A 26,495-nucleotide genomic window follows, 5' to 3' on the forward strand; every position below is an offset into this window, starting at 1 on the left:
AGATTATAACCATACAACACACACGTACGAGTTAAAGGATTTACCAATGTTTTTGCACCATTTCTTTTGTCAATACAATATCATCACACCAAGACCAATGACCGCAACAATTTGCCCTAATAGAGCATAAATTGATCGCAAAGATGCGATTTTTGAATAATGTGGAAGGTCCTGCTACGAACCGGGCAAATAATTTGGTAGCAAATACTTCAAAACTCGGTTTCTTGTTTTTTTTCCTAATTTTTAAACATTTACGTACAATCCGTAAGGCAGAATGCCAAGTGGCTAAATTTAAGTGTCCTTGAGTAAAATAAGCATACCATCTAACGTCTTTGAAAATAAAACATGTAAGATGACATGAGACTCACCTAGTGAACGGTGGGAAAAATAAAATGGATTAGAAACTATCCCTCGAGTTGTCCATATCTTATGTCGATCCTCGGAACTTCTGGCACTGTAAATTAGCTCCAAATTTAATCATAAATCAAGCTTTTGCTGAAATGTATTCTGGAAAGAAACAAAAGCACTCTTATTGCAATGGAATTTGATTATCATTTGATGATAAATGTATGAAGCAAAAATAATCAACTGTACGCCTTGACAGTCAACCCATAATGTGTTGTAGAAGCAGCGGTTTCTCTATCTCTAGACGATCACTTTGAAGTGTCGTTTGGCATTCCTTAAAGTTCAATTAGGAGAAATTTTGCCTACTGCTCCGAGGTGTTAATCATGTGGTATTAGTGTTAGCTGGTTCTTGTAAAATGTCACAAGTCTATTGGCTTCCTACCTTGACATCGATGAAAAAAAAAAACAAACTTGTATTTGCTTTAATGGGTTTTCAGGAAAATTAAGTTTTGCCCCTTCTTCTGGCTGTAATGTTTGATGATTAAACAGAGGTGGAGGAAGTAGGAACTGAGAGAAGAGAGCAAATAAAAGACACGTAGACTTTTTACATATCATATTATAAAAAGTGTTTCAGTAATTATTCTAAATAATATTTCAAATGACACTACTCTATCTAAATACTCCAGTTATATTTAGGAAAGTTTCCGTGTACATATCAAGAACTGAAAGTTAATTTGATTATCCACAAATAATAGTCAAAACAAACTGAAAATGGTTCTGGTACACCAGCGTGTTCTGTTCCCTACAAACTAGACATTCTCCAACTGGGATTCATCCTCGTATAGTTTTCTTGATAGAGAGTATAGGACAGTAGACACGAAATAAGAATAGCTGTACAAAGACTTCACAATTATTAGCGGCTGACACCTTTCTCAAGGAACAACAAAAAATTTCCCTCGAGGTGTAGATCTGCTTCTTCGGAACTCCGAGGTGGACGAGTTGCTTGCTTCCTTGAGATTTTGAATTGTGCTATTGGAAATTTTATTCTCATGTTTCCCAGCATAGACAGACTCCGTTGGCTGTATCAGTTCTCTGCATTTAGATCTAATAGTAAGTTACAATGGTTAATGCAATAAAAGATGCAGCGTTTTAGATTTATTTGCTGATACAAAGAAAACCTTTAAGAAGTTGACAGAGCTCATACTCAAAAGTTACAATGATTAAATGTTTATCCATACCTAGGTTCAACATTTTGAGAGTTCCTCGAGAAGTTCCTCTGAAGCTTTTTCAACCTCATGGTATTACCATAAACTGGTGATCCAACACGTTCATCACCGTGCTCATTATCTATTTCCAAGAACTCGCTTTTCTGAGCCTCTTCCATCATTCTACCGTTGTCCACATTAGTAAGCAGAGTAACTCCAATGTCAGACTTTTGGTTTTTAGTAATATTTTGATGCTTGCTCTTAACCTTACTCTCAGGTTTAGTTTTCCTAATACCACCTTGTCGAACATTAAGTGCCTGTTTAAACTGCTCCTGATCATCATGTTCTACATTAACTTTTCTGGAGACAATTCTTTGGAGACTGTGCAGTGTCTCAGAAATGTTATCCTGCTTAACTGGTGGCTCCTGAGAAGCCGGATATGACCTTGTGTAACTATCTGTCGAGGGAACAATTGAAGGTACAGCAACCATGGATTTGTTTGTAGGGACTCTTGCTGGAAAAGGTAGTCTCATGACCGGTGGGTTATCAAGTGTCTCAGGCTTAATCCTACTTCTGATGACAGCACTCCTATCCGTTGAAACTGATCTTCTAACAGGTGGGGATGGTGATCTTGCCTTATTGAAACCTACAGATCTCTCTTCAGCAAGGAAAGGAATTTTTGGTACAATATCCTTGTCGGTGAACTTAGCCGGGAACCGGGACCTCCTCTGCTTGCCTGAAGAACAGCTTCTTACCTGAAATTAAGTTCAACCAGGACTTAGGGGGCTAAGACTTCGTGCATTATAAAAAGTGCACATTAGTCAGTCAGACTTCCAACTTCCAAAAGGATGTTCAATGATCACTGCTAGTTAGGTAATACCTTAGAATATCATAACCCTACAACTCTCTGTATGGTATGTAATTGGTATAAAGGTTTCTGTCATGTACCTCGGAGCTTCGAGTGTCGTCAATGGTACTACGCTGATTATTTTCAGGCTTCATGCTGGCAGTAACATTGGATTTTGGCATACGAAGAGGTGATATAGCACCTCTTATACTGGCTCCACTTCTTAGTTGCTGTAGTTCAGCATCCTTTTTCTCCAATGTGAGCTTGAGGTTTGTGATCTTATACAAACAAGGAAAGAATAAGTTTTGGTCACTAGTAGAAAACGTATTGACTCTGAAACTAAATAAGTTATCAAACTAGAGCTAACCTCATCTTTAAATTCTCGAATTTCCCCACTTTCCTTATTAGATCGAGCAGCTCCAAGGTCTATTGAGGCCACTCTCTCGGCAAACTTCAGGGTACTTACTGTCTCTCCTATAGCATTAACCATGGGATTTATATGCACAAACATCAGCGTCTTTGCATGGCCACCTAAGTCAAAGATGAAAATTGATCCGTCAACTGTAATGCTTCAGAGATAAATGACTAACAACTAGCTCTGTAGCACTAGGCATACTTCTGAGGTGAATTTGTTGACTAATTAAATCAGCAAAGTGCGTGATATTACCTAGAGAATCCTGTAACACTTGGGTGAGCTTGCTATTTCTGTAAGGAATATGTGAAGTCTTCTGAGCAAGAGAGGAAATAACATCTCCCAGTGCAGAAAGAGATCTGTTTATATGTTGGGCTTCCTTCAGTCTCTCGCCAACGGCTTCAGATTTATCCACTCTCTCACTTCCAGCTAGATCCACCAGGTGAAGGCAGCCCTTTAATGTGGATCCAGAAACCAACTCTTTCCCACGGACATGAACTGTTAAGATACTACACACACCACACACACCAAAAGTGATAAAACTAAGGTCTATTACGAAAATCATTAAGAAACAACATTAGACTAGAGCGGAAGAAAGGGAAAAGAAAATTAATTAAAAAAAAAAAGAAAGCAAAAAGCAGTTTACCTATGCGATCTGCTACTCCTTTCATTTAGAGCAGTGGCGCCTACGGCACGGTTTTGTTGTCCAATTCTCATCAAATCAAGAACATCTTGGGTACATTTGACCAGAATTAGACACGCATCAGGCACATTGAGACCGTTGAGTTGAGAATTGTTTCTTACATCCAATGTGCTGATAGTTAAGGTTAGACAACAGGACAAAATTCTCATTGACATATCAAGCTTGAGTTACCAAATTTACGAGCATGATGTCATGCTACTAGAAATGCAACAAATTGGAAAGGATATCTCCTATTAGTTCCATCAATGACCAAGAGATCTCTAACTTGTTCATTGTATATTTCGATCATTTGGACTCCAACTTCGTACTCTATAAATTCCATTCTTTCTTTTGAAATGTGAAATAGGTCACGCAAAGCACGATAATTTACACCCCACGTCTCCTCTGCTGTCAAGTCTGGGCCGCTCTGTATGCATAGGAAGACATAAAAAACGTTATTATGAGTACATGCATCCTTAGTTTATAGCTGCCTTCTCCATCTCAATTAAGCTTAGAATAACACTTAAGGAGGGTGTTTTCATCCACTCTAATAGCATATCAATGTGAAGCACTGTCGCGTATAAAATGTTTCATAGTTACACACCACTGGTCTTATTGATCAATGTATATAAAAATCTGGCCTGGTCTCTTCCACAAAGCCATATTAACTTGTCAAACAACATAGCAGGGGATGATGCAAAATTCAAAAACATGAAATGGTCAGAGAGTTCGTGTGGGGAAGAAAAGGTCATCAAGATGGAACGTCTAATGCTACCACAAGCCTATCTAATCCTAAGGCTTTTGGATTTGCATTATGTTAATGCACTAGGACAGTTAAAACGACTAACTTGAACCAGTTAATGCTTTACATTACCATTGTGTATGTCTTCCCTGAGCCAGTTTGTCCATAAGCAAATATACAAACGTTATACCCATCAAGAACCGATCGGACCAACGGTTGTGTATCCATATATATTTGTTCTGCAAGATGAAAGTAATAGTATGTCGTCAGATAATCACAAAGCCCAGTTGCACGGTGTTCATTACTCCCTCAACAGAGCCTTCATCCCATGCTATAAGGGGCGGCTATCTGTTTTTATGTATTGAGCAAAAGAGACATTTAGGCCAATGTTGCTCTTCTCCTCCTACAAATAACTTTTCTTTATCCAAAGTGAAATTAAATGATGGAAAACAGGAGAGAATCTCAATTGTGAAAGAAATCATACGTTGAGTTGCATTTGTGCCAAACACCTTGTTGAAAGTGAAAATCCTCCTTGCATCTTTACCCTGCTTATGAGGGTTGACAATCATGATATCTCCATTGTCCCCAATATAGTCAACCGTGGACTGTCCATCTGACTGCCCAGGTAGGAAGGGCCTCACTCTACAGTAAACTCTAATAGTCCCTGATAGACACCATAAGATGTCAGATATTCCAGCGTGCCATAATGAAAGAAATAAAAGACTGAACTTTCGGATAACTCACCTTTTAAGTCTTGAACTTGATTGTAAAGCATTCGATTTTCCTCCAAAACTTTGTGATAAGAAGAAGCTGCTACTTCAAGGCCCTTAATATGATGCTCTGTGGAAAAAATGCTTTGGTAAAGTTAAAGTTTGATCAAGGCTTCCAATAGACGTAACTACACAAGCTGGATTTTTCTCAATACAGCTTGTGCAAGCTTAAGATAAATAATATGATAGCCTCTCACCAAGCCTTTTCAATTCCTCCACATGGACTTTCTGAAATAGCTGAAATTCTTTCTTGGTCTCCCTAGAAAAGGATTTGAGTTCCTGAACAAAGGATATTAAAGCAGCAACAAAATTTGGTCAGATCTCATAATCTAATTTTTGTAATTTCCAGAGGAACTATTGAATAGAAGAGACTAATGAGAAGATGGTTTCACCTCTAGCTGCCTCTGTTGAACGTCAAGAACTTCTACATTGCCCACAGGGGAAACGTTTGTTTGAGCTATGTCTTCACGTTTCCGGCCACAAATGCAAAATTTGGAGAGATTGCTTGAAGCCAGACTACTTCTTTGACCAAGGTACTTCAGTATCATTTCTAAAACTTCAGACTTTGATCGAGGAATGCCATCATCATTCAAAATTTTCTTCAGAATAAGTCCAACCTGTAAGTGGCAAAACAAGGCATTAGTTTGCAGTAGTACTGATAGTGCCAATTCTATGCAAGTTACATGATGAGTCCGTATAATGAAGTTGCAACAAGGTCTCCGCAATCAGGAACTTGGGTTACTACCTGATTGCTCTTAGCAATAAGCATAGAGGAGAAATCCTTAACCACCTTCCTCAACAGAATATCAATAACCTGCAAATTTCTAATGATTCGGTTAATAATCCAAAATGTTACAGAAATGGGCTATAATAATTATAAAATAACTCGTTCTGAAAAAGTAGCAGCTCCATAGTTTCTCTAAGCTAGCTTTTGAAATCCTCTAAGAAGTCTTCATGGTCATCTTGGCAAAAAGATTTGCTTTTCAAGTAACAGAATAAATTAACTCTCCTCCCTATTTTTTTCCTTCTATTTTTCATGGCCAGGATAAGATTTCACTTGCAAAAAAAAAAAATGCAGATTATCTTACCTACCATTGAATTCAAAGGCAAGTCTTCAACTCCACTAATTTCGGAGAGATATGCCTGTAGAAGGGCAAGACCAAAATGTTCAAAGAGTGAAGTAAGAGCATTGGCTGCATTGGTTTCCTCAAGTGAGACCTCACTTGACAAATGTAGATATTCCAATAGCTGCTCAAATTGTGATGATTCAGAATCATCGAGAGACTCATCTGCACTTTCACTGCTGACAAAAGAAGATGTAGATCCCTTGGGAAAGGATACAATTTTTACATTCCCACCATATCTCCAAACTCCAATTCCACCAGCTTGTTTCCACTCGTAATATCCTTTCAAACACAGGATGCAGTCTACAACTTTACCTGACGAACCTCCCTGCTAATTTAAAAGATTAATAGAGCATGATGAGAGCTTTAATAGTTAAAATGCAGAGGGTCAAAATATGTATCTGACGACAGCATTTGCATGGCTGGGCGTAGAAATTCATGAAAGTCCCAAAGCGCGTGCATTTACTGAATTTTGTCCTAAAACAGGTATCTGAAGATAGCATTTGCATGGCATGGAGGAGATAATCCGTGGAAATTCTTTTACATAAAAAATGCACTTGCATTTGTTCAGTATATAACTACCATATTTTTTCAGAAGTTGGCTACATTTCAGTTCTTCCAAATGACATGAAAAAAGAAGGGTTCGAAGGATGTTTATGAGTAAGATAGTGGGCTAATACCCTGATTACCATTCACGCTGCGCAAATTGCAAAAGATGTGAACTGAAGCGAAGTGGTCTAGAGAAGGGTTCATTAAAGGAGGAGTGGACAACCTTTTCCAAATCGGAGGCTTCAAATGTCAAAAGCTTCATCTCGCCAACGGCCACTAGAAAGTTCCTTGTGTTCTCAAAATACTGAATAGCAGACTGAGCTGCACCCTCGGTGAACTGGACGTCAATCACCCGATTTTCGACCACCTATTCCATCGTGAGAACAGACAATGCAACATCAAGCATTCGCTTGTGAAAGAATTTAAGCTAATTGTGCCACAGTCGAGCATTTCTGTCCAACCGCTGGCTACATAAGACAACACAATAATGTCTCACTTTCAGAGGTGGCCCTCGAGTTCAACATGGACACCAAGAATGAAAAATTGTTTGAGAAGTGAAATTCATCGTCAATAAAATTTGTTGACTTGGTTTCAGCTCGCTTTAATTTTTACTTTGCATGCAATACTCCTATAACTTTGCATGCAATACGTGACATGCACATAAATGCTACCTAATACTGCTAGTACCTTGTGAACGGCGCCAGGGTTGACTTTGTTGAGGACATTGCACAGAATTAAGCCATTGCGGAGGGCCAGGCAAAATTCCTGCTCGGTGGGTTCTTTTGGTAGAACCTCTGATGCACCCTGGTCCATCTCTCTTAGCCATGCTGCTGCCTGGTACCTCCTTGCAGCTGTGATCAAGATCCGTTAGTTCCAAATTTCACAAAACCCATCACCAGCTCCCTTCTCTTCGATTCTTCTTCTATTTAATATATACATTTTTTACTTAATTTTTTTTTTTTTTTTTAAAAAAAACCCTCTTCTTGCATTAGTTTGCTACGTACACAAATTTTTTTTAGAAAAATGGAAAAAAAAATGTGCCTCCTCTCCTTGATAGTTAGCTACAGACCTGACCTCTGATTCCGGCTGGCCGAGAATGTCGGCCACGTCAGCATTAGGATCCCAAACCCGAAAAAGGATGTTGTCGTGTGGGGTCGGGTCCATGCATTTTTCCGTGGGGCCTTGGACAAAGTTCTTTCTAGTCATTTCCAAACTTTAACGGTTCGATTCTTTTTTTCTTTTTTTTTTTTTTAGATTTAGACTTTTAACCTTCATTTCCAAAAGAGCCGTCTGCATTGTTATTTTTCAAAGTTTTTGTAAAAATATGTAACTCAATAATTTGATGTATATAAAATTTAAAAAATATACTCACAGAAAACATAAAAAATGCAGTTGATTCTGAAACGCGTTAGGTGCGTGGTTAGACGACTTCAACAGAAGGATTAATAATTTGTCAAGACACTGGATTAATAATTTAAGTACCATGGCACTTGGAATTATTAGGCTTGGGTCAAGTTTTTCCCTCAAAATGGAGAGAATAAATAAATAGAGGAGGTGGCGTGCAATAAATGGGGTTTGAATTCGAAATTCGAAACATCTTCGGTGAAAATGGAGGAGGAGGAGGAGGAGGAGGAGGGCCATCTGGCCTTCCCATTGCCAGTTACTCGCAGTCACTGTCGCCACCATTTTAGGTGAGTTAGGTGTTTTTTTTTTTCAGAAAAGAAAAGAAACCAATCACGAAGAAATACACTACTTTTAGATTCGTACAAAAATTGATTAGCAATGCGTATAATTAAACAAATATGGTTAATCATAAAGGCGGAACCATATATATTCTCATAAATGAATCTCATATATCTAATGCCCTTGTGATTTTTTATTTTTATTTTTTTGAATACTTCCCTAACATACAGTAGTGTAATTCTGAATTCAAAATCTGTCCTAAATAATTTCTTGCAAGTATTCTACATAGATTAGTGGTAGAAACGAATGAGAAGATTTGAGCCCTTATCCCAAATGTGTAGTACAACTTTTTTTTTCCTCCTCGTCTCTAGGAAAATACTAATGGCCCTAATGCTTTTTTTTTTCCTTCTTCTTTTATTTTATTGGCAGTGCCTTGCAGAGTCATTGATTAAGCGAAACAATACAAATCTTTGGTGGGATGATGAGTTGAGACTTGAGAGCATTCACTAACTCCTTAAAATGGTGGTTGTTGTTTAAATTAGTGTAAAAGCTGGGGTGGACAGCGGCGGACAAGGATAGTCCCACCTCCACTCGAATGCTCTTAATGGCGGTCCAGTTAATTTGCCTGTATGATGACTGAGGAGGGCTAATGGCACCCTTCACTTTAAGGACACTTGAGTACCACAATTCCGCCAACTTGGCCCAACCAGAATACATCATGATGTTTTTGTTTAGCATGGTCTTAGTTATTTTATTCCTCTCTTTCCTTTTCTTTTCTTTTCTTTTTTCGTGTTTGTGGGGTTGGGGGGACTAAATTTCTGGGTACAACGGCACAATCACTACTTTTGTTTTGGACCCTATTGGAGAATCCTCTCTTCTTCTTTTTTGTCGGGTTACTACCTTTTTCGTATTCCATAATTTTCTAGGCGGCAAAACTAATGCATGCTTAGGAATTAGGATGGATGGAGATTGGAAAGTGTACCTGCTTCTCCGGCTTTCCTCTGAGCCAGTTCACGGTCGTTGATGATCTCCTCAGCATACACTGCATCATCACTACTACTGTTGTAGATCAATCCCTTTAATCCTCTCAAGTTCTTGCCTGGTGAGAAGAACATTGAGCCGTTGGAGTTGCTTTCTTGGGGCATCTTTACTTAAAGTTTCCTTATTCCCACTCTCCTGCGCCGCCCAAATCCTTGAAATGATCAAACCAACTTCAGTTACCCAAAATCTTGAATGCAGGCTACACATTGAAAAGCTTTGCATTGCAGTAATAGAATAAATATGCAATACCAAAGATTTAGAAAGAAAAAAAAATCCTTCGATTTGGTGATCGTTCATACTTTGTTAAATTGGAAATGGGGAAGAGTAGAGTGCGACTGTGAATTACATGTGGCAGCATTAAGAGAAAAGTTATCAGCTCTGAGACATTATTATATGCGGTTCAAGACATGCTTCAGACCATCAAAAGTGAAACGGAGGAGGAGGAGTTAGGAAGGTGCTGTTTACCTGTTGGTGTTTGGGGAAGAGGAGTCTGCCGGCAGCTGGGGAGTTTCTTGAATTTCCGGTATGGATTGGAGGCAATGTGGAGAAGTTAAATAGAATAGAGAGCAGCGAGTGGGAGTGAGCGTATATAAAAATATCGAGACGATGTTGGTGGATCTGATGGAAGTAATTAAACAGGGGAAAATGAAATGAGACGAGATTCTCGTGCTTTGTGAAGCAACAATCGGAAAAAATTAAAATCAGGGGAGGTTCATTTATTGCAAGACAAGATGGAGAGAGAGCTCAGAGCTGTCAGTACTTCTTGAAGAAAGACAGAGAGAGAGAGAGAGAGAGCTATGGATGCATGAAACTAAAATCAAATGAAAGGTTGTGAAGCTGAAAGAAAGAAAGATGCGTCCGGTCGTCTTTGCTTTCTTGGATCTTCAAATGAAAAGATTTCACTTTAAGCCAAGGGGACATCAACGGAGTCATATAATATAACCTTCTCTTTTTTTTTTCTTTTTCTTTTTCCCCACGAGTATTAATATCAAGGGGCGATATTCTTTTTGTTATTGAATAATTGTCTATGTTTAGGTTGAGTGAGACTCTCTTTGGTGTGCCCCGAGTGTAGTTTAGCTTTTTCCCTGTAAATGTCTATTGTTGAAAAAAAAAAATTGTCTATGTATGTTATTTCCAATTTCATCAAGGGGCGATTTTCTTAAATTTTAGGTATTTGCATGTCTATTGTTTAGACACTCATGTAAATCTTTGAATTCCCATGCTATGAAAAGTAATGATTGGGAGAATTTAACGATGATTTTGTAAATTTTCGGAGTTAGATCTATATTATTATTTTTTTAAAAAAAATGATAACAGTTATATAATATATTTTATTCTAAACTACAAAGGAGGGGGGAGATTAAAAAGGCTTGTATTAAAGATTAACAGATATACAAATTTTACTAGATAAAAGGATGCTTTATCGGTGATTCTATATATTACTAGAATTCTAATAAAACTATACTCGGGGATTTTGGAGGGTCGGCGGTTGCTGAGCAGGGGAGGGGACTGATTTTCAGGAAGAGAAGTCCTAGGAATTAGTAGATTGCCTTTTGACTTGGGGATTGAGGTCATCATCCACGTGGCAAGCATGGAGTCTAAGTACGTACGTGACAAGTGGACCTCCCGTAGGACCCTTGGAACGTTGGGCTGGACGGCAAGGTCTGGCCAACAATAATGACGGAACTCCGTTACAATTACAGATGGACGTCTCTCTAGTTCAAATCAATTTTATAATTCTTCAAATTCCTTTATATAAATTCGTATACTCTGGATATGAATTTAAATATGTGCATTTAGATAATTAAGTTGACGACTACACGAGCTCACAGCAAATACAGTCAAAATTACACGAATCAAATTTAACTGAACAATATTCAACTTTTGATGACGTCTCTGATCATTACTGATTGATACGTATTTTCATGTATTCGGCACAATCAACAAAAATTTTCTACCACTGAATAAAAATAAAAAAAAAAAATTGTGTTTCCTCTACCCTTAACCTTATCAACAAGAGGAATGGAGAAAAAAAATCTTAAGTAAAAAAGGTATTTTTTTTTTTTGTCCTGGCTTTTCTGTAAGAGTGATGCGAGCTTTGAAATACCCAAAGATTTCCTTAAATCTTGACTCAAATTCCCAGTTTTCTATTGGTCACTTAGTAGTTGATTGTTGATTCCCAGAATACGCTCGTATTACAATGACTCAGTCCTCTCAGAATCAGCCTGCGAACATGAAACAAAAATAATGACTTTTCTTATGCTAACCAACTAGTAATTTTTAAACCCTGAACAATAATATGTCTATTTTAAGAAGCTAAATGCATGATTGTCACCCCAGTCCGCTTTGACGATTAAAGTGCTGGAAATTTATAGGGTCAGCTTAATTAATTCATCCAGTCAAGGCCGTAAACGATGCGGTTGCCTGGTTGAAGATTGACAAGATGGAAAGAAATCAATCAGGAATCATGTGAAAATGAACAGCAAAAAGTGTACGTTGGAGGTTTGAAATGAAGAAAGAGCCAAATTCAAAAGTGTCTCGCTTCCAGTCTTCTGAGGTCAATTTTCAAGACGTTGGATCCCATCAACTACTACTTCTTTTGAATGGTTTTGGAGCTAAAAAGCTTTCCTTGCATCTTTTTTTACGTTCTGTACCCCATTAATTGGACCAAACCAACCGAGCAAAAACGCCCCCTTTTTTTTTTTGTTTACACTGCTATTATATTGGGTTCCTTTAATTTTTACCTATCTCTCTACAACTTACTGTAGAAATTTTCTGGTTCCTCTTATTTTTTTTCTTTCTTTCTTTCCTGTGGCTATCTCTCTATTGTTTGAGTGAATGATTGCTGCCTTGTAGACCTAAGATTATACTACTACTAGTCAATTTGGTGACCAAAAGAAGCACCTGAATTGACTCGTCTGTTTCTTGCAAGCGACCAGCATTTGTTAGACACAATCATAGATGCTTTACATCCAACTATACTGGTATGAGCTTTGTAAAGCTTAATCCATTCTGGCATGGAAGACTATAATAATGAGGTGGCTATTGAGTGTCATTAACTTGAACTAGAAGCCTCATAAAGTCGAAGAATATCGGTTTCAAATTTGAGGTACCCATAGTTCAAGAATCAATAATAATGTATTGAACTTCGAGTTGAATGCAATTATTGGGATATGGTCAAGATTACAAGAGGTAATTTTCGGGCTGTAATTCTACTAGCTAGCAACAAACAAACAAACAGGCAAACAGGAAATTGAAGTTGCCCGGAAATGAAGGGTTACTTACTCCTCCCCAGCTTTTGCTTTTCAGCTTCATCTCATATTTTATGGGGAAGCAAGGAATAATAACAACATATCTTGGCTTTAATCACGTAGGGAAAAGCGTAGGGAAAAGCTGAGAAACAAGTGTTAATTCTAGTACCCCCAACAGGTAATGAGTGTGCTTTACTTAAAATCTATTGCTTTAGCTTTTTGACAAGAAGATTAACCTTTGCATGTCAAAACTTATTAGTTGGGCCCTCTTTTGTCCGTCTACCAGGCATGCCTCCCATCCCCTAGGGTTTTTTGAAGCCAGTATTTCTTCTTTTTCTTTCTTCTTATTTCTTTTGTTCACCGCTCTTATATATATATATATATATATATATATATATATATATATATATATTTTTGGAGTGAAAAATGAAGAAAGAGTTGTTCACCACATTATACGTCTTATATTTTTGTTCTTGACATACATCTTACATTTACGCCTACACTAACTTGTATGGAGTTTATCTATCATCAATTCGGCACTACAAAATATATTAAGAATAGTAAGTACACATATATATATATATATGACAAGCGAGGGTAATTTTTCTTATCAACTCTTCAAATACACTAGTACACATTCTTTCAGATCTGTTGCATCTGCATATGTGTGATGTAACTTCCGCCACTAGTACAGATTAATGAATTATGACGTTTTTTTTATTAAAAAAAAAAAAAAAAAACCATAACATCAGATGAAGTCGGTTAGGATATGAATATTTCAACTCAATTAAACACACGTATGCCATGCTTCAAATTTCAAAAGATCCTGCAGAATTGAATGAAAATATTCTGACTCAATGCCCAACTTTACGACTCTTGAATGGGCCGACCTATATGATGGGCCGCTGGAACTCTGGGTCATAGTCTTTCTAGGATGCGTGATTTTGGGCAAGGAATAGGTTGCTGACTCGGATGTCCCTGATATCTTGACAAACATTTCTGTTTTTGTTGGACCAAAAAAATCTGTAATTTTTGGTTCACCATTTTATCTTCCCCGTAACTCGTGACGTTTTCTAAGGAGCACTCAATTGAGGATAGGAGTCTCTATATGCTGATCTGATTGATTAGTTTCTTTATTGGTGCTACTTTGCAGGCGCCAGGCAGCTGGAGAATATTTTCCATGTCCCGGAACAGATTAATGGCTTAAAAAGGCTTCAGCTGACTCAAGGGAGACGGGGCAATTTTCTTTTGTGAGCAGCCAAAGAGGAAACAGACAGGTCCTGTCTTCGTTCAAAAAGAAGCTGCTGCATGAAAATCTTGATCAGCATTTGCACCATCCATTTTCACACATGGACGGGGGCGCCCTTTTGGCAATCCAGTCCGGAGTAGCCAAACTAGGATAGTTGACCGGCGAATATTTTCTCCTTTTTAAGCTTTGGTAATTGGTAGTACCAAAATCAAAACTTATTCCGGATGAACATCCTTTTTTTTTTTTCTTTTTTTTGGGTACGAAAGATAAAAATGCATTGTTAATAGTTAAATAGTCAAGTAGCGTTTACAAAACGAGGCAAACAAAAACTCCTGCAGTCATCTTCTAACAATCTAAACATAGCAGCGGGTGGATTTACAAGACAGGTAAGAGAACTCTTGGTCGGTCGTTGTTCCCACTTTTGCTAAAAAAAAAATTCGCGCACCTGATAGCAGCTTCTCTGTAGATGCGCCAAATATGCGCTTCCTGCAAGGCGGTCCTGCAATCAAAGATAACAGGTAGGGGAAAATTCAAGAGCGTCAGATTTATGAGTATTTAGGATATCCGCCACAACTTTGGCATCCAGCTTTATGATCAAAATGCGATATGTTGAGAGATTTAGCTAAGGAAGAGCTCATCCCTTAGTGCCCATAAGAAAATCAGCAGTTACATCAATAGCAGTTTCCAAATTCCTGTAAAAACCCTCTATCCATTCTCCTATGATTCCTAATATGTCCACTTGCCTAAGGAGGATTCATCAGCTTTGAGTTCTAGTTCTACAAGTAGGACCGACGTGTCGGAGATTCATTCCAGACCGACGCATATGCTAGTGCTGACCAAAAATCTTGCGCAGTTTTGGATTCCAAAGCAAGGAATCAGGAATCAGTGGGAACTTCTCTACCTCTCATCAACGTAGCCTTTTGGGTAAATGGATACTCCCTGCAAAAGTAGAAAAACTTTCACGACGACGGCCCCAATAATTTGCTGCAAGCAAGCTTCACTATCATGGGCCATCAAAAAATCTGGCTAGACTGGGCCTTACCATTTTTATTTTGTTTATTATTTTTATCGCAATAATAACATTTGTATTATGAAAAAAAATATCATTTGAAAGTGAAAACCACTGTTAAGTGGCAAGTGTATAGTAGAAGATCAATGGTTCAATCCTTATCTTTCATCCTCATCAAAACTTTACCAGCCGTCCGTCCAAGACGCTGTTGGCTAATGTTTTTTTTTTTTTACTTCAAGGAATTGCTCATTACGCCTCTCAGATCCAATGCTTAATCTTTCCCTTTTTGTTTTTCTTGCTGTTTTTCGTTTTTATACCGTGCTTATTGGCTATTGCCTTGTGTGGAAATACATTTGGTTGCAGCATTTTGGGCCATGCAATTGATTAGCTAAATATACTTTGGTTCACCAATAGCATGTCGTGTTTAACGTCGGCCATCCATCTAGCCAATAAGTAAGTTTCGTTTTATGTTACATCACAAAAATAAAAGAGGGGAAAAAAAATCTCTTTCCCCGTCAAAGTTTTGCTTTGAATGGAGGGGAAAAAAAAGAAAAAGAAGGATCTTTCATGTGGTTCTTCAATGCTTGTTGACTGACTTATGAATTTTGCACGTTTAAAAGCTTTAGAATATTTATTATTGACATAAAGAAAGATAGATTAGTCGGTGTCAAGATTCTAACTCTTCATCTTATAGACCATAGGTGATTTGTCTTCAGTTATGATCTACCAATTTTAGATTCTACAAAATTCATGCCACGGAAACTTAGGTGGTGCTTGGATTTGCAATTTTCTACTAAAAAAGTTTTACGTTTTCATGTGAACACATCTTTCAATCATCTTTTATTTCATATATATCAAATTGTTATGTATAATACATTAAACTAAAAAAATAAAAAAGAACTCCAAAAGTTAGCAATCAAGATATCAAGGAAGTTACCTGCATTCCTCCAAACCAAAGAAGTTGAAACTTGGGAAGTCTGGTGAAATTATTGTTAGTATTTTAGGTTTAGGGTACAAAAACCAGAAATTTTGTCCAAAGGCATAGGCGGATGATGGAGGGGCTGTGAGTAGCTGAGGTTTGGGGCACCTAATTCGTGCGTCGATCGTCAGTTTTCACTGGGGCAGGCGGGGGCGAGTGGACCCCACATCCAAGTCAGTGCCAGGTTGTGATCTCCATCTCATTTCCTTGCCTTTCACAGTTTCACTGCGCCGTGTTTGACGGGAGGATATTACGAGCCCTAATCATCTTTGTTGGGCGGGGCAGACATTTTACATCTCAACTGCAGCACTTTACCTAATTATTCACTCAAACCCGATGATTTTGGCCAAACTGTTGTTGCATTGGAGGACCTCAATAACCATGCAATAGCTGTGTTGTATCGTACGTAAATCAATTCAGGGAAAAAAAAAAATCACTAGACATTGACGCTAATGACACAGCGATGCACCAACTTCTTCACCAACTTTAAGAATTTGCATTCATTTCAGTATTCTATTAAGAGAGCTTTTTTCCAAAAAGAAGAAAATAAAACACATAAACACACGCACAGAGCGTGTAAACACTTCTCTATTACAAATTTGGTTCTGTTTCGATTAGCTGTTTTTTGGAATGTTTTTGAAAAATTTTACTGTAATAGTGTATATAAAAAATTTTTTGAAAATTTTGAAATATTGTATGAATGAGATATTTTTTGAATTATTGTATATTAATATAGCATTGTATTTTTTTTTATTTTTTTTTTTTTGTCCAACGGCACCATTTCATTCAACAAAACCAAGTTACACATCCTGGAGCAACTGCTCCTTAACGTCTGCTTGCGCACTGTCAAGCAACCAAACTGGAAAAGAATCTTTCCAATCAACAACAGACTCTACACTTAGAGCCAATTTAGCTAACTTATGGCTAACAAAGTTGAACTCCCTTCGAACGAAGGAAAAACAACATTCCTCAAAGTTATGTTTTAGCAGCTTGATATCCTGCAAAATTGTGGATAAGACCACATCATCCGATTCCTTTTGTATTTTATCTATGACCGCCTTACAATCTGATTCTATGATAATTCTTTCCCAACCTTCCAATGCAGCTTTAACCATTGCAGATCTGATTGCCAATGCCTCCTCGAGTATTGGTGCTGAACATGTAAAGGAAGGACAAGCCCAAGTAGCCACCAGTTTCCCCTTCCAATCTCTAGCCACAATACCCCAACCAGCTTTCTTTGTCTGCTGGTTCAAGGCAGCATCAGTATTCAACTTGAACCATCCTTCCTCAGGAGCTACCCAACTTTCTTGTTTCCCTTCTTTTTTCCTTAACTCCATCCCTTCCTCAGGAGCTACACCCTGGATCTCTTGATACTCCAGCCATTCAGTTAATGCTTTCTGTACTACTACCCCTGGATCTCTACCCTTCCCTTTGAAGTTTATCTCATTCCTATCCTTCCAGATTTGCCATAGTAGATTAACTGTGAAGGTAATATGCTCCTCCCCCTTCTCCCTGACTATTGCCTCCACCAACTCAGACCACCACAACCAAAACTTTCCTCTCAAGCTTTCCAACCCATCCCACTGAATTGGAGCCATTTTCCAAATAGCTTCCGCATGACTACATAGGAACAACATATGTTCAGTCGTCTCTGAGAAGACATCACAGCATTTACATAAGGGATTACCTTGTGAGCACCTAGCCTTGATGTTTGCATTCACTGGCAGAATCCCCTTCATGCATTTCCAAATAAAATGTTTTAGTTTATGCTTCATATTAAGTTGCCATAGAATCTTCCAACCCCTAGCATTTACTTCATTCCTGCTACCAGATTCCTCAAGACTGTTCCTCCCTTTCCTTCCTATCCTCCTCTCCTGAGCAAACCTGTAACCCGACTTGACAGTATACTCCCCAGTCGCAGAATATGCCCAGAAAAGTCTATCCTTGGTATCCTGCAGGCTCAAGGGGATCTGCAGGATCCTCTCCCTATCTTCCTGCTCAAACACCCTTCCCAACACCTCCTCATTCCAGCTCCCATTTTTTATCAACTCACTAACTTTACACAGACCCAAACCTGCATCCTGTTGTGTGTACACCTTCCCTCCAACCACCCCTGGAACCCATCTATCCTTCCATATGTTTATAGACCTCCCATCTCCTACTCTCTTCCTCACCCCCTCTTCCAGAAGTGACCTTGCACTCAGAATACTTCTCCAGCACCATGAATCAGTATGTCTCCCCTTCAACTTCCAGATTGAGGTACCTTTCCATATAGCATTGTATTTGAAAAACTTATTTTTGAAAAAATAGCCAATCCAAACAGAGAGCTAGTATAATAACATGATTACAAACTTTTTTGAAAAGAGTTGACCGAACAAATATTCAGATTTTATGTGTAATTTTGATACGTAGGCAGGCATTAATTTAATTTAAGGGAGTTACAGAACTTTTACGGAGGATAGGATGAGACTCTCCAATTGCTTTTTTCGATTAAAATTTTGTGGTGAATTCTCATACCAGTCAATACTTTAGGGGGTTATTTATAACTGAGACTGATAGTTCAGGGGAAATTTTGCAGTAAAACCAAAACTATACAAGGAAAATGTAAAAGAATCAATCCCCAAAACTTAATGGGGTCCCCGAGGAATTTAACAAAATCTGGAGGTATATATATAAAAGAAAAAAATAAAGAATCAAGACGCATGAAAGGCCAAAAAAGCTCCTCTCTCTCTCTCTCTCTCCTCTACCCTATAAATTCATCTTCATCTTGTTCGTTGCTGAGTCAGTGTTGAGTCTGCGCAGGTGTCTGCGTATAACTGTGCGTGAATCTCTCTTCCTTCGAAGCTTCACTCATCATTTCACCAATATTATTTTAACACAATTGCATCTCAAGTCCCTCAAATCCATAGTATTTGTGCATTGGAGGAGCTATTTGAGCATTTCCCCTCTTTCTATAATCTGATATCCAGTTATAAGGTATCTCACTCGATCTACATTGATCAATTTCTGCTAAACTTCAGCTGCATTCAATTTAGGACCTTTTTCTGTTAATTTCTGTGATTATTTGAGGCCATATCCTGTGTTATGGTGACTACTCTATGGATTTGATTATTGGAGGCTTAAATCAAAAAGCCTAGTTCTATAATCTTTGTGTTTTGATATATCAAGGGTGCTGCTGTTATTTTTGGATCCAGTAAGTCGACAGTTGGTTGAAAAATGTACGTGTTGAGTCTAGTGGACAGATGTTCAAGTAAAGTATCGATTTTTGAGAGGGAAAAACGAAAAATTTATAAAAAAGAAACCCAAAACAATCCATGTTTATTGGTGTCTATATGGCAGTGGTCAGCACGTGTTGCTGCTGCAGTTGATGCTTTAGATGATCTTCTTAAATGTTTCTCCTTTGTTGTTGTTGTTGTTTTTATTTTTTATTTTTTGTTAAACTGGCTTCATTCTTTAAGTTCTTGTTTTGTGAGGAAGTGATTTTATTGATTATTATTGTCAAAAGGCCTTGAAGCTAGAATGGCCACTAAAACGTGTGTCCCTCGAATGTTATCATTACTTATCTGCCAAAACATCTGATGTCTGTACTTAGTTTTGGGTACTGATGTATTGTTTATTGTAAATTTGTGCTGCAAGATGGCTAATTTTCTCCTGTTCATTCAGGGGCATAAAATACTGACCCTTTCTTGAATCCTCATGAGTCCAGGGATGTATAGTTGATTTGGAAATGCATTGTTTGGCAGCTTGTTACATGGGATTCGTATGTTTGTTAGTGCTTTATACGCATCTTTTGCTGTACAAGTCTTGAAGCTCATCCCTTTCCCTGCCCCCTTGTTTGCTTTCTATTAACAAATTGCTTAAATGCAGGATCAACTAATGGGTTCAAAACCTGTTGAAGATTTGATAGAGGCTTCTTCAGGGGTTCATTTCTCTGGATTCCACTTGGATGGATTAATCTCCAGTACTTCAGAAGTTGAGCAACCGACAACCTCTGCAGAAGATGTGCACAAGCAACCCTTTGTCATCGGTACCTTTCGATACGGGATACATATTATGATTCAATTGGCAATTTCCATGCTCTGAAATCAGCAAACTAGGGAGCTTTGTTTTGTGTCCTTTAGTCAATCACCTTTTCTTTTCTCCCCAGCTGGCATACTGTATCTAGTTTATTTCTCTAAGAATCAGGTTAAAATATTTTGTTACATTGATCCGTGCTGATGCAAGAATACTTTCGTGCAGGAGTTGCTGGAGGTGCAGCATCAGGGAAGACCACAGTTTGTGATATGATTATTGAGCAACTTCATGATCAGCGTGTTGTACTTGTTAACCAGGTCTAGCATTCCTGTACGAAGCACACATTGCCCTTTGCTGCGGCAAAATGAATGATTGAGCTCTTCATTGTTACTGCTGGCATTTTTTTTCGTCCTCTGCTCTTAACTCGCATATTTGAGTTGACAGTAATTAAATATGTGCCCCCATTATAATGAATTTACCTGGTTTGTTCTCTGTCAACACTTTTCCAATCTTTGGTTTTTGGTGGCATCTAGTATAGTGAAAAGCACGTTCACCTTCTTGGTAGTAGTATTCCTATTTCCTTCTAGTCATATTACGTTCATGCACAACCTTTATTGTTTCTTTACAAAATGCTTCTTAGTTGTTTGACCCAGCACCGCTCTTAGGACTAGGATAATTCCTTGTCAGATTGACTTCTAGATTGACATTCGAAATAGGAATTAGATGTAGCTCCCACTGTTTCCTTGTTGTGTAGCTGTTCATATCTTCTGACATCTTGTGTGTTATTCTGCTTTTAATTAGCATCTCATTTGGACTGAGCAGAATTGAAATTCTCTGCCATTATTTGGATTTTTTTATGCTTTTGGGTTCTTTTGAAGTTAATAATGTTTCTCTTTAGCCATACACAACTGATTGTGGATTGGCAGGATTCCTTTTATTACAATTTGACACCAGAAGAACTTACAAGAGTGCAAGAATACAATTTTGACCATCCTGGTAAGTTTTGTCTTGCGTAATTCACGAATGTTTGGGATAATTCCTCAGTTGAGAAAGGAAGTAATCTACTCTTACTGGAAGAAGTAAAATGTGATTAGCCTGATAGAATTTCACCATTCAGAACTCATGAATTAGTCTACCATGTACAGTGATTGTCTGACAAGTCTCAATGTTCTGTTCCAAAAAGAAGATTTGAAGAGAGTACTTTCGAGATGTCAGGCATTTACACTTTCGAAGTTGTTCTTTCCAACTTCCTGTCTATCATAGTCTGATACTGTGATATCTCTAAGAGCATTTTATTTTATGCGAAATGAGACAAGTTCTTAGAATATTCTGTGGTAGTGTATTGAAGTCATATGAAGAATAGCTCTTATTAAATTAATGAGGGTACAAAAATTTCCGTATTAAATTAGTTTAAACTGAATTTCTGCTTCACTTTTTATTGTTATCTTTATGTGACTCTGATGCTAGTTTTAATATGATTTTCTTCAGATGCATTTGACACTGAGCAATTACTTTGTGCTATGGAGAAATTGAAGCATGGCCAAGCAGTAGATATTCCCAAATATGACTTCAAGAGTTACAAAAATGACATTTTCCCTCGTAGAAGGGTAATTTGATTTGTTTTTTTAACATGTCTTTTCCTTTAACTTTGAACTTATATCATGTGACAAGGCCATGGAAGATGAGCTGCGTTTGGCACTGGAAAAATTGGAATATTGTTAGTGGCTTAATCATGGATGAATGCATCCATAGGTTTCAACCTCATATGTGTATTATCCTGCGTCTCTTATTCACTCAATGAATCTTAATATTGATTCTTTTTTCTTTTGTGAAAAGATAATCAACTTGATCCTAAAGCGCAGATGAATCCTTCTTAATACTTCTTTCTCATTTCCTTCATAGTTGCATTACAAATTATCTTTTTGTGATGGAATGTTTGCAGGTAAATCCTTCAGATGTTATCATTTTGGAGGGCATTCTCATTTTTCACGATCCGCGTGTTCGAGATTTGATGAGCATGAAGATATTTGTAGATACAGGTTAACTCCCTTCATTTCTGTTAATGTTTGTTTTTTTTAAATAAATATCTACCTTGGTAACTTAATTACACATCATGCCTTTCTGAAATTGGAAACTTTGGTTTTTTTTTATCTTATTCCATATAATAATTGACAGATAGCTTCACAATATCGGTGTTGAAATGTGATACTTATTGTAGAAATTTAAGATTTGCTTGTTGTAAGAAGATAGTGTGTTTTCTTGGATCTGGTTGCCTTCCACTTATTATTACTTTTACTTATTGTTATTTTTGTGGCTATTTCATGGAAAATGTAATTTTGTTATTTTTGTGGCTATTTCATGGAAAATGTAATTTTGAAAGATGGTTTATACATAAGGTCTATTTTTGTTCCTTCTGTTATTTCTTGGTTCATTTTGGTTTCACTACCTAAAACTTTCAGTGCAGATGCTGATGTACGCTTGGCCAGAAGAATCAGACGTGATACAGTTGAGAAGGGTAGAGATATTGGAATGGTGTTAGACCAGGTTGGCAGAATCTCATCGCTTATTCAAAAAAGTTTAGAACAACTCGCACTGTTTTCCATCCCTTTCTTTGATAAATTGCCTCTTTGTCACTTATGAATTCAGAGAAGCCCCAGTTCGTGTATGATTTCTGTTAACAAGCTCTCTGAAGTGTTGCATGTAAACTAGCAATTTACTATGACGCATTGCTGAATGAACTTTGGGCTGTGAACAAATTCTTAATCTATAATATTTCATTAGTAAAGCTAATAGTTCGGCTGGTCATCCAATGTTTCATGATCTTATTCCTCCCCTCTTTGATTCTGGTGGGCCGGGAGGGGGCGAGTGGTTTTGATGTTTTCTTGCAAGATAAGCTTGTTCTGAAACTCCATCCTAATTGATTTGCAAAGAAAAACTTCCAACTAGAATTTATCCGGTCTGTTTCCAAATTCTTTGTACCTAAACCTTAACTAGCATTGGGACTTGGGATTTTTATTGTGTTGGGCACGTGGAAGACAACGTGGGGATTGGAAGATTGCAGAAGACTTTGAGCTTTGAAATGCTGCTTCTACGGAAAATTAGGGTAGTGTACATAAGGGCTCAGCGAACTTTGTCTTCATCAGATAATATGATGTTCATTCAGAAGTCTTTTATTCCACTGGCACAAAGAGGCCAAAACTATGCCTTTTCATTTTGTTTGAATTTGTGTAGAAAGCAAATTGCTAGTGTAAAGATTTGTCCAAACCATACAGACAAACTTTCCACACTTTTAGATGAGTTCGAAAAGAAACTAAATTATAAGTCATCCTATGAAAGCCAAAACATAGAGGCCTTGACTCCCTTCATCAGACAATATATACGCAAATTCCATAAAAGATGCATTAATGACAATTTTCTTCTTCTTTAAGTGATACATTTTGAGTAACCACTAGCTTTTATTGTTCTTTCAGTACTCAAAGTTTGTGAAGCCAGCTTTCGATGATTTTATTCTTCCAACAAAGAAGTATGCAGATATTATCATTCCCCGAGGAGGAGACAATCCTGTTGCCATTGATTTGATTGTTCAACATATTCGCACAAAACTTGGTCAACATGATCTTTGTAAAATATATCCTAATTTGTATGTGATTCACTCAACTTTTCAGGTATTGTCTCCACCTTTGCTAGCTTCATAAACTGTCCATGCGCCATTCAGATGATTCTTCACTAGATGATTTTCCGTTGTTAATTTAAGGTCATTTAATGCTCTTAATAGGTTAAATTGAGTTACCTGTTTGATCCCAATTATTGTTTCTTTTCCAGATTCGTGGTATGCATACACTTATACGTGATTCCCAAACAACAAAACATGATTTTGTCTTCTATGCTGATAGATTAATACGTCTGGTGGGTAATTGCCACTGTCAGATTGTTGTGACAGATCTTAAGCTTTCAATTTCCAAAGAGAACAATTAATTTATTTTCCGCTTACTTACCAAGTAGACTTTGCGATATCTAGGTTGTTGAACATGGTCTAGGACATCTTCCATTTACAGAAAAGCAGGTGATCACCCCAACTGGTAAGTCTTCTGTCTAGTTAAAATTTAACAAGTGGCAAATTGAAAAATCGGGAGGATGCAGTTATTAGATTCTTCCATTCTGGCTTGAAAGTGAATCCAAGTTCCATACTTGTTAGTTAAATGGGTAAATGCCAGTTTAGGTGGAACCAGTTCTGGGCTTCCTCTTGATGAATGATAGTTAATTGATTTACTTCTTCTGCTGCTAAGCAAAAGTATGTTGCTGGGAATGTTGTTATTTTGAAGGACAAGTTGCCTAATGCTATCTTTAGGCTTCTTTTTCTGTAATTCCTTTAACGTAACAATGTCACTAAGAATGAGGCCAGGGGAAATTTCACGTGCAGTAGGTCTTACTTGTAAAGGATCCTGTACCTATGCCTGACAGTTTCCTCGTCAAGCTACATCAGAAATTCATTGCATATTAATTTTTACAAGGTTGGGGTATCATCTGGTTCCAGAGAATCCAGATTATGCCAGTGTGTTTTCTAAGTCAATTAGCACGCATAAGAAGCTTTTCCTGGGTAAAGATTATTCTAGTTTTTACTATACAAAATGATAGACTAAAAATATACCCTTTTTTTTTTGCTTATTTACATGTGGACATGCAAAGCCTATTATTGGCTTAATATTTATACATTCTATGGAATTGCAGGATCTGTATACACTGGTGTGGACTTTTGCAAGAGATTATGTGGTGCCTCTGTAATAAGAAGGTGCTACATCATCCAGTCTCAATGCTTTTAAGTGTCACATTTGAATGAATATTATTCTTTGATCTGCTTGAATGTGTTCTCTTCTTTACATGCCAAATGCATTTTAGATATGCAGAAATCTTTATAATTTGCTACCTATTTCCAATCAGGGGGATGTGATCTTTCCATGTTAATCTCCACGCTTGTTGCTGCTGCTTCTTGCCTTCATAGCAGAAACTAAAATTGCTATGTATTTCAAGCCTTTTGATATTTCTTGTTTGGTCTTAGTGGTGAAAGTATGGAGAACGCCTTGCGAGCATGCTGCAAAGGTATCAAGATCGGCAAGATTCTAATCCATAGAGAGGGTGATAACGGTCAGCAGGTAAGCTGGTTTCCCCAAGCCCCAATTCCTGAAGTGACTCTTTATTTCTTTTTCCTTTTAATTGAACCCTTTTCTTTTGATATTTTGATTGCAGTTGATCTACGAGAAACTTCCACAAGATATTTCGAATAGGCATGTCTTATTGTTAGACCCCATCCTGGGAACAGGTTAGTCTATTTGAAGAGGAAAGCTAAATACGATGAACGTGAAACAATTTTGTTCTGAGCATGTGGGCTTTCATTTATCAATGTCCTGATTGTGAAGCCTTCTTCAGGAAATTCGGCTGTTCAAGCTATTTCTTTACTTCTAAGGAAGGGAGTACCCGAATCCAACATCATATTCCTTAATCTCATTTCAGTAAGTTTATGGGCTTTTGTGTCTAAGTTTATGGCACAGATAAGTGGAAGATTAATGTGGGATTCCTCCGTTTTTTTTTTCCTTTAATTCCAGGCACCAAAAGGAGTACATGTAGTCTGTAAGCGTTTCCCTAAAATAAAGATTGTGACATCTGAGATTGAAGTTGGATTAAATGAAGATTTCCGTGTTATCCCAGGCATGGGAGAGTTTGGTGACCGATATTTTGGCACAGATGATGATTGAACCCCGATCGTCAGCCACTGGAAAGAGTACTCTGCTGAATTTAATGAACCAGTGAGGCAGCTATTGCTAGATTCTGAAAAAGTTTTGACTGTTTTTCCTTTAAAAAAAAGAGGCATATCTCATATGCTTTTTTGCTGATTCATAAGAAAAACATAGGAGGAGGATAGAAAATCAATCAACTGCAGGTAGCAGGATGTGTGCGATGTATGTCCTACTGCGTGTATTGTCTATTGTTGTCCTGGCATTTTATAGGTGTTACATGTGCCAGTGTTACGTCCTTAAAGGGGCAATATTTAGAGGACACTGCAAATTTCCTACCCTCTATAGTTGCTGTTCGTTCAAACATTGGCATGCATGGCACTGCCAAGTTTTCTGGTTGCGTTATTTCTCATTTCAGGTGAACTTTGAAGCGTTCTTATAACAGTCATCTTGTAAGTCAAAATTGCATGTTTTCAATAAAAAGAAACTGCGAACTATCCAAAGAAAGATTGGATGCATTTCCAGAGGCCAAAAATCATTTCAGTGTGACGCTCCTCCAACGTCCTTCGGGGGGGTGACCGAAAGACAGGTCGAAAGGGTTGTGATGGTCAGAGAAAAGGAGCCCACCAAATCTGTTGGGCGCCGGAAACTCTTCCTTGGTTTCTTGAGTTCTAGTTTTGGTTTTCCTGGGAAGGAAGGCTTGGGACCCCGGGGTATTAAAACTCTTTTGGAGGGCTCCCAAATGAACAAATTTGGGATGAGGGATCAGTTTGCTTCCCTCGACACTAATTTAATTTCTTGCCAATGCCAAACAGCGCGCCATTTGGCAATGAGATTGATCACTCGTTCCACTATCCCTACATG

General features: G+C 37.7%; 2 protein-coding genes across 4 annotated transcripts; one reads left to right on the forward strand and one right to left on the reverse strand.

The window, feature by feature from the left end:
• Positions 1-1,020: 1,020 nt before the first annotated feature.
• Positions 1,021-10,193, reverse strand: LOC113772538 (kinesin-like protein KIN-14F). Of its 2 annotated transcripts, none has more exons than XM_027317165.1 (18): positions 9,866-10,193; positions 9,342-9,535; positions 7,364-7,527; positions 6,900-7,043; positions 6,096-6,455; positions 5,749-5,817; positions 5,396-5,620; positions 5,201-5,282; positions 4,978-5,073; positions 4,718-4,897; positions 4,366-4,472; positions 3,740-3,918; positions 3,456-3,620; positions 3,065-3,318; positions 2,765-2,928; positions 2,499-2,675; positions 1,584-2,305; positions 1,021-1,437 (listed from the first exon to the last, which is right to left on the reverse strand). In XM_027317165.1, the coding sequence occupies exons 2-18, from the start codon at positions 9,502-9,504 to the stop codon at positions 1,278-1,280; spliced, it is 3,411 nt and encodes a 1,136-aa protein (XP_027172966.1). In that variant the 5' UTR covers positions 9,505-9,535; positions 9,866-10,193; the 3' UTR covers positions 1,021-1,277. The 2 variants fall into 2 exon arrangements, with proteins under 2 accessions (XP_027172966.1, XP_027172965.1); XM_027317164.1 differs by having other exon boundaries at positions 9,342-9,551.
• Positions 10,194-18,637: 8,444 nt separating this feature from the next.
• LOC113770748 (uridine kinase-like protein 3) lies at positions 18,638-26,036 on the forward strand. Of its 2 annotated transcripts, XM_027315320.1 has the most exons (16): positions 18,638-18,864; positions 19,552-19,648; positions 19,756-19,915; positions 20,128-20,219; positions 20,829-20,898; positions 21,391-21,509; positions 21,845-21,941; positions 22,367-22,446; positions 23,373-23,567; positions 23,725-23,808; positions 23,921-23,981; positions 24,631-24,691; positions 24,959-25,052; positions 25,147-25,219; positions 25,327-25,409; positions 25,503-26,036. In XM_027315320.1, the coding sequence occupies exons 2-16, from the start codon at positions 19,616-19,618 to the stop codon at positions 25,650-25,652; spliced, it is 1,452 nt and encodes a 483-aa protein (XP_027171121.1). In that variant the 5' UTR covers positions 18,638-18,864; positions 19,552-19,615; the 3' UTR covers positions 25,653-26,036. The 2 variants fall into 2 exon arrangements, with proteins under 2 accessions (XP_027171121.1, XP_027171122.1); XM_027315321.1 differs by lacking the exon at positions 19,552-19,648 and having other exon boundaries at positions 18,639-18,864.
• The last annotated feature ends 459 nt before the right edge of the window (positions 26,037-26,495 follow it).

Source organism: Coffea eugenioides, chromosome 5 (assembly GCF_003713205.1).
Source record: "Coffea eugenioides isolate CCC68of chromosome 5, Ceug_1.0, whole genome shotgun sequence".
In the NCBI taxonomy this organism is placed as follows: Eukaryota; Viridiplantae; Streptophyta; class Magnoliopsida; order Gentianales; family Rubiaceae; genus Coffea; species Coffea eugenioides.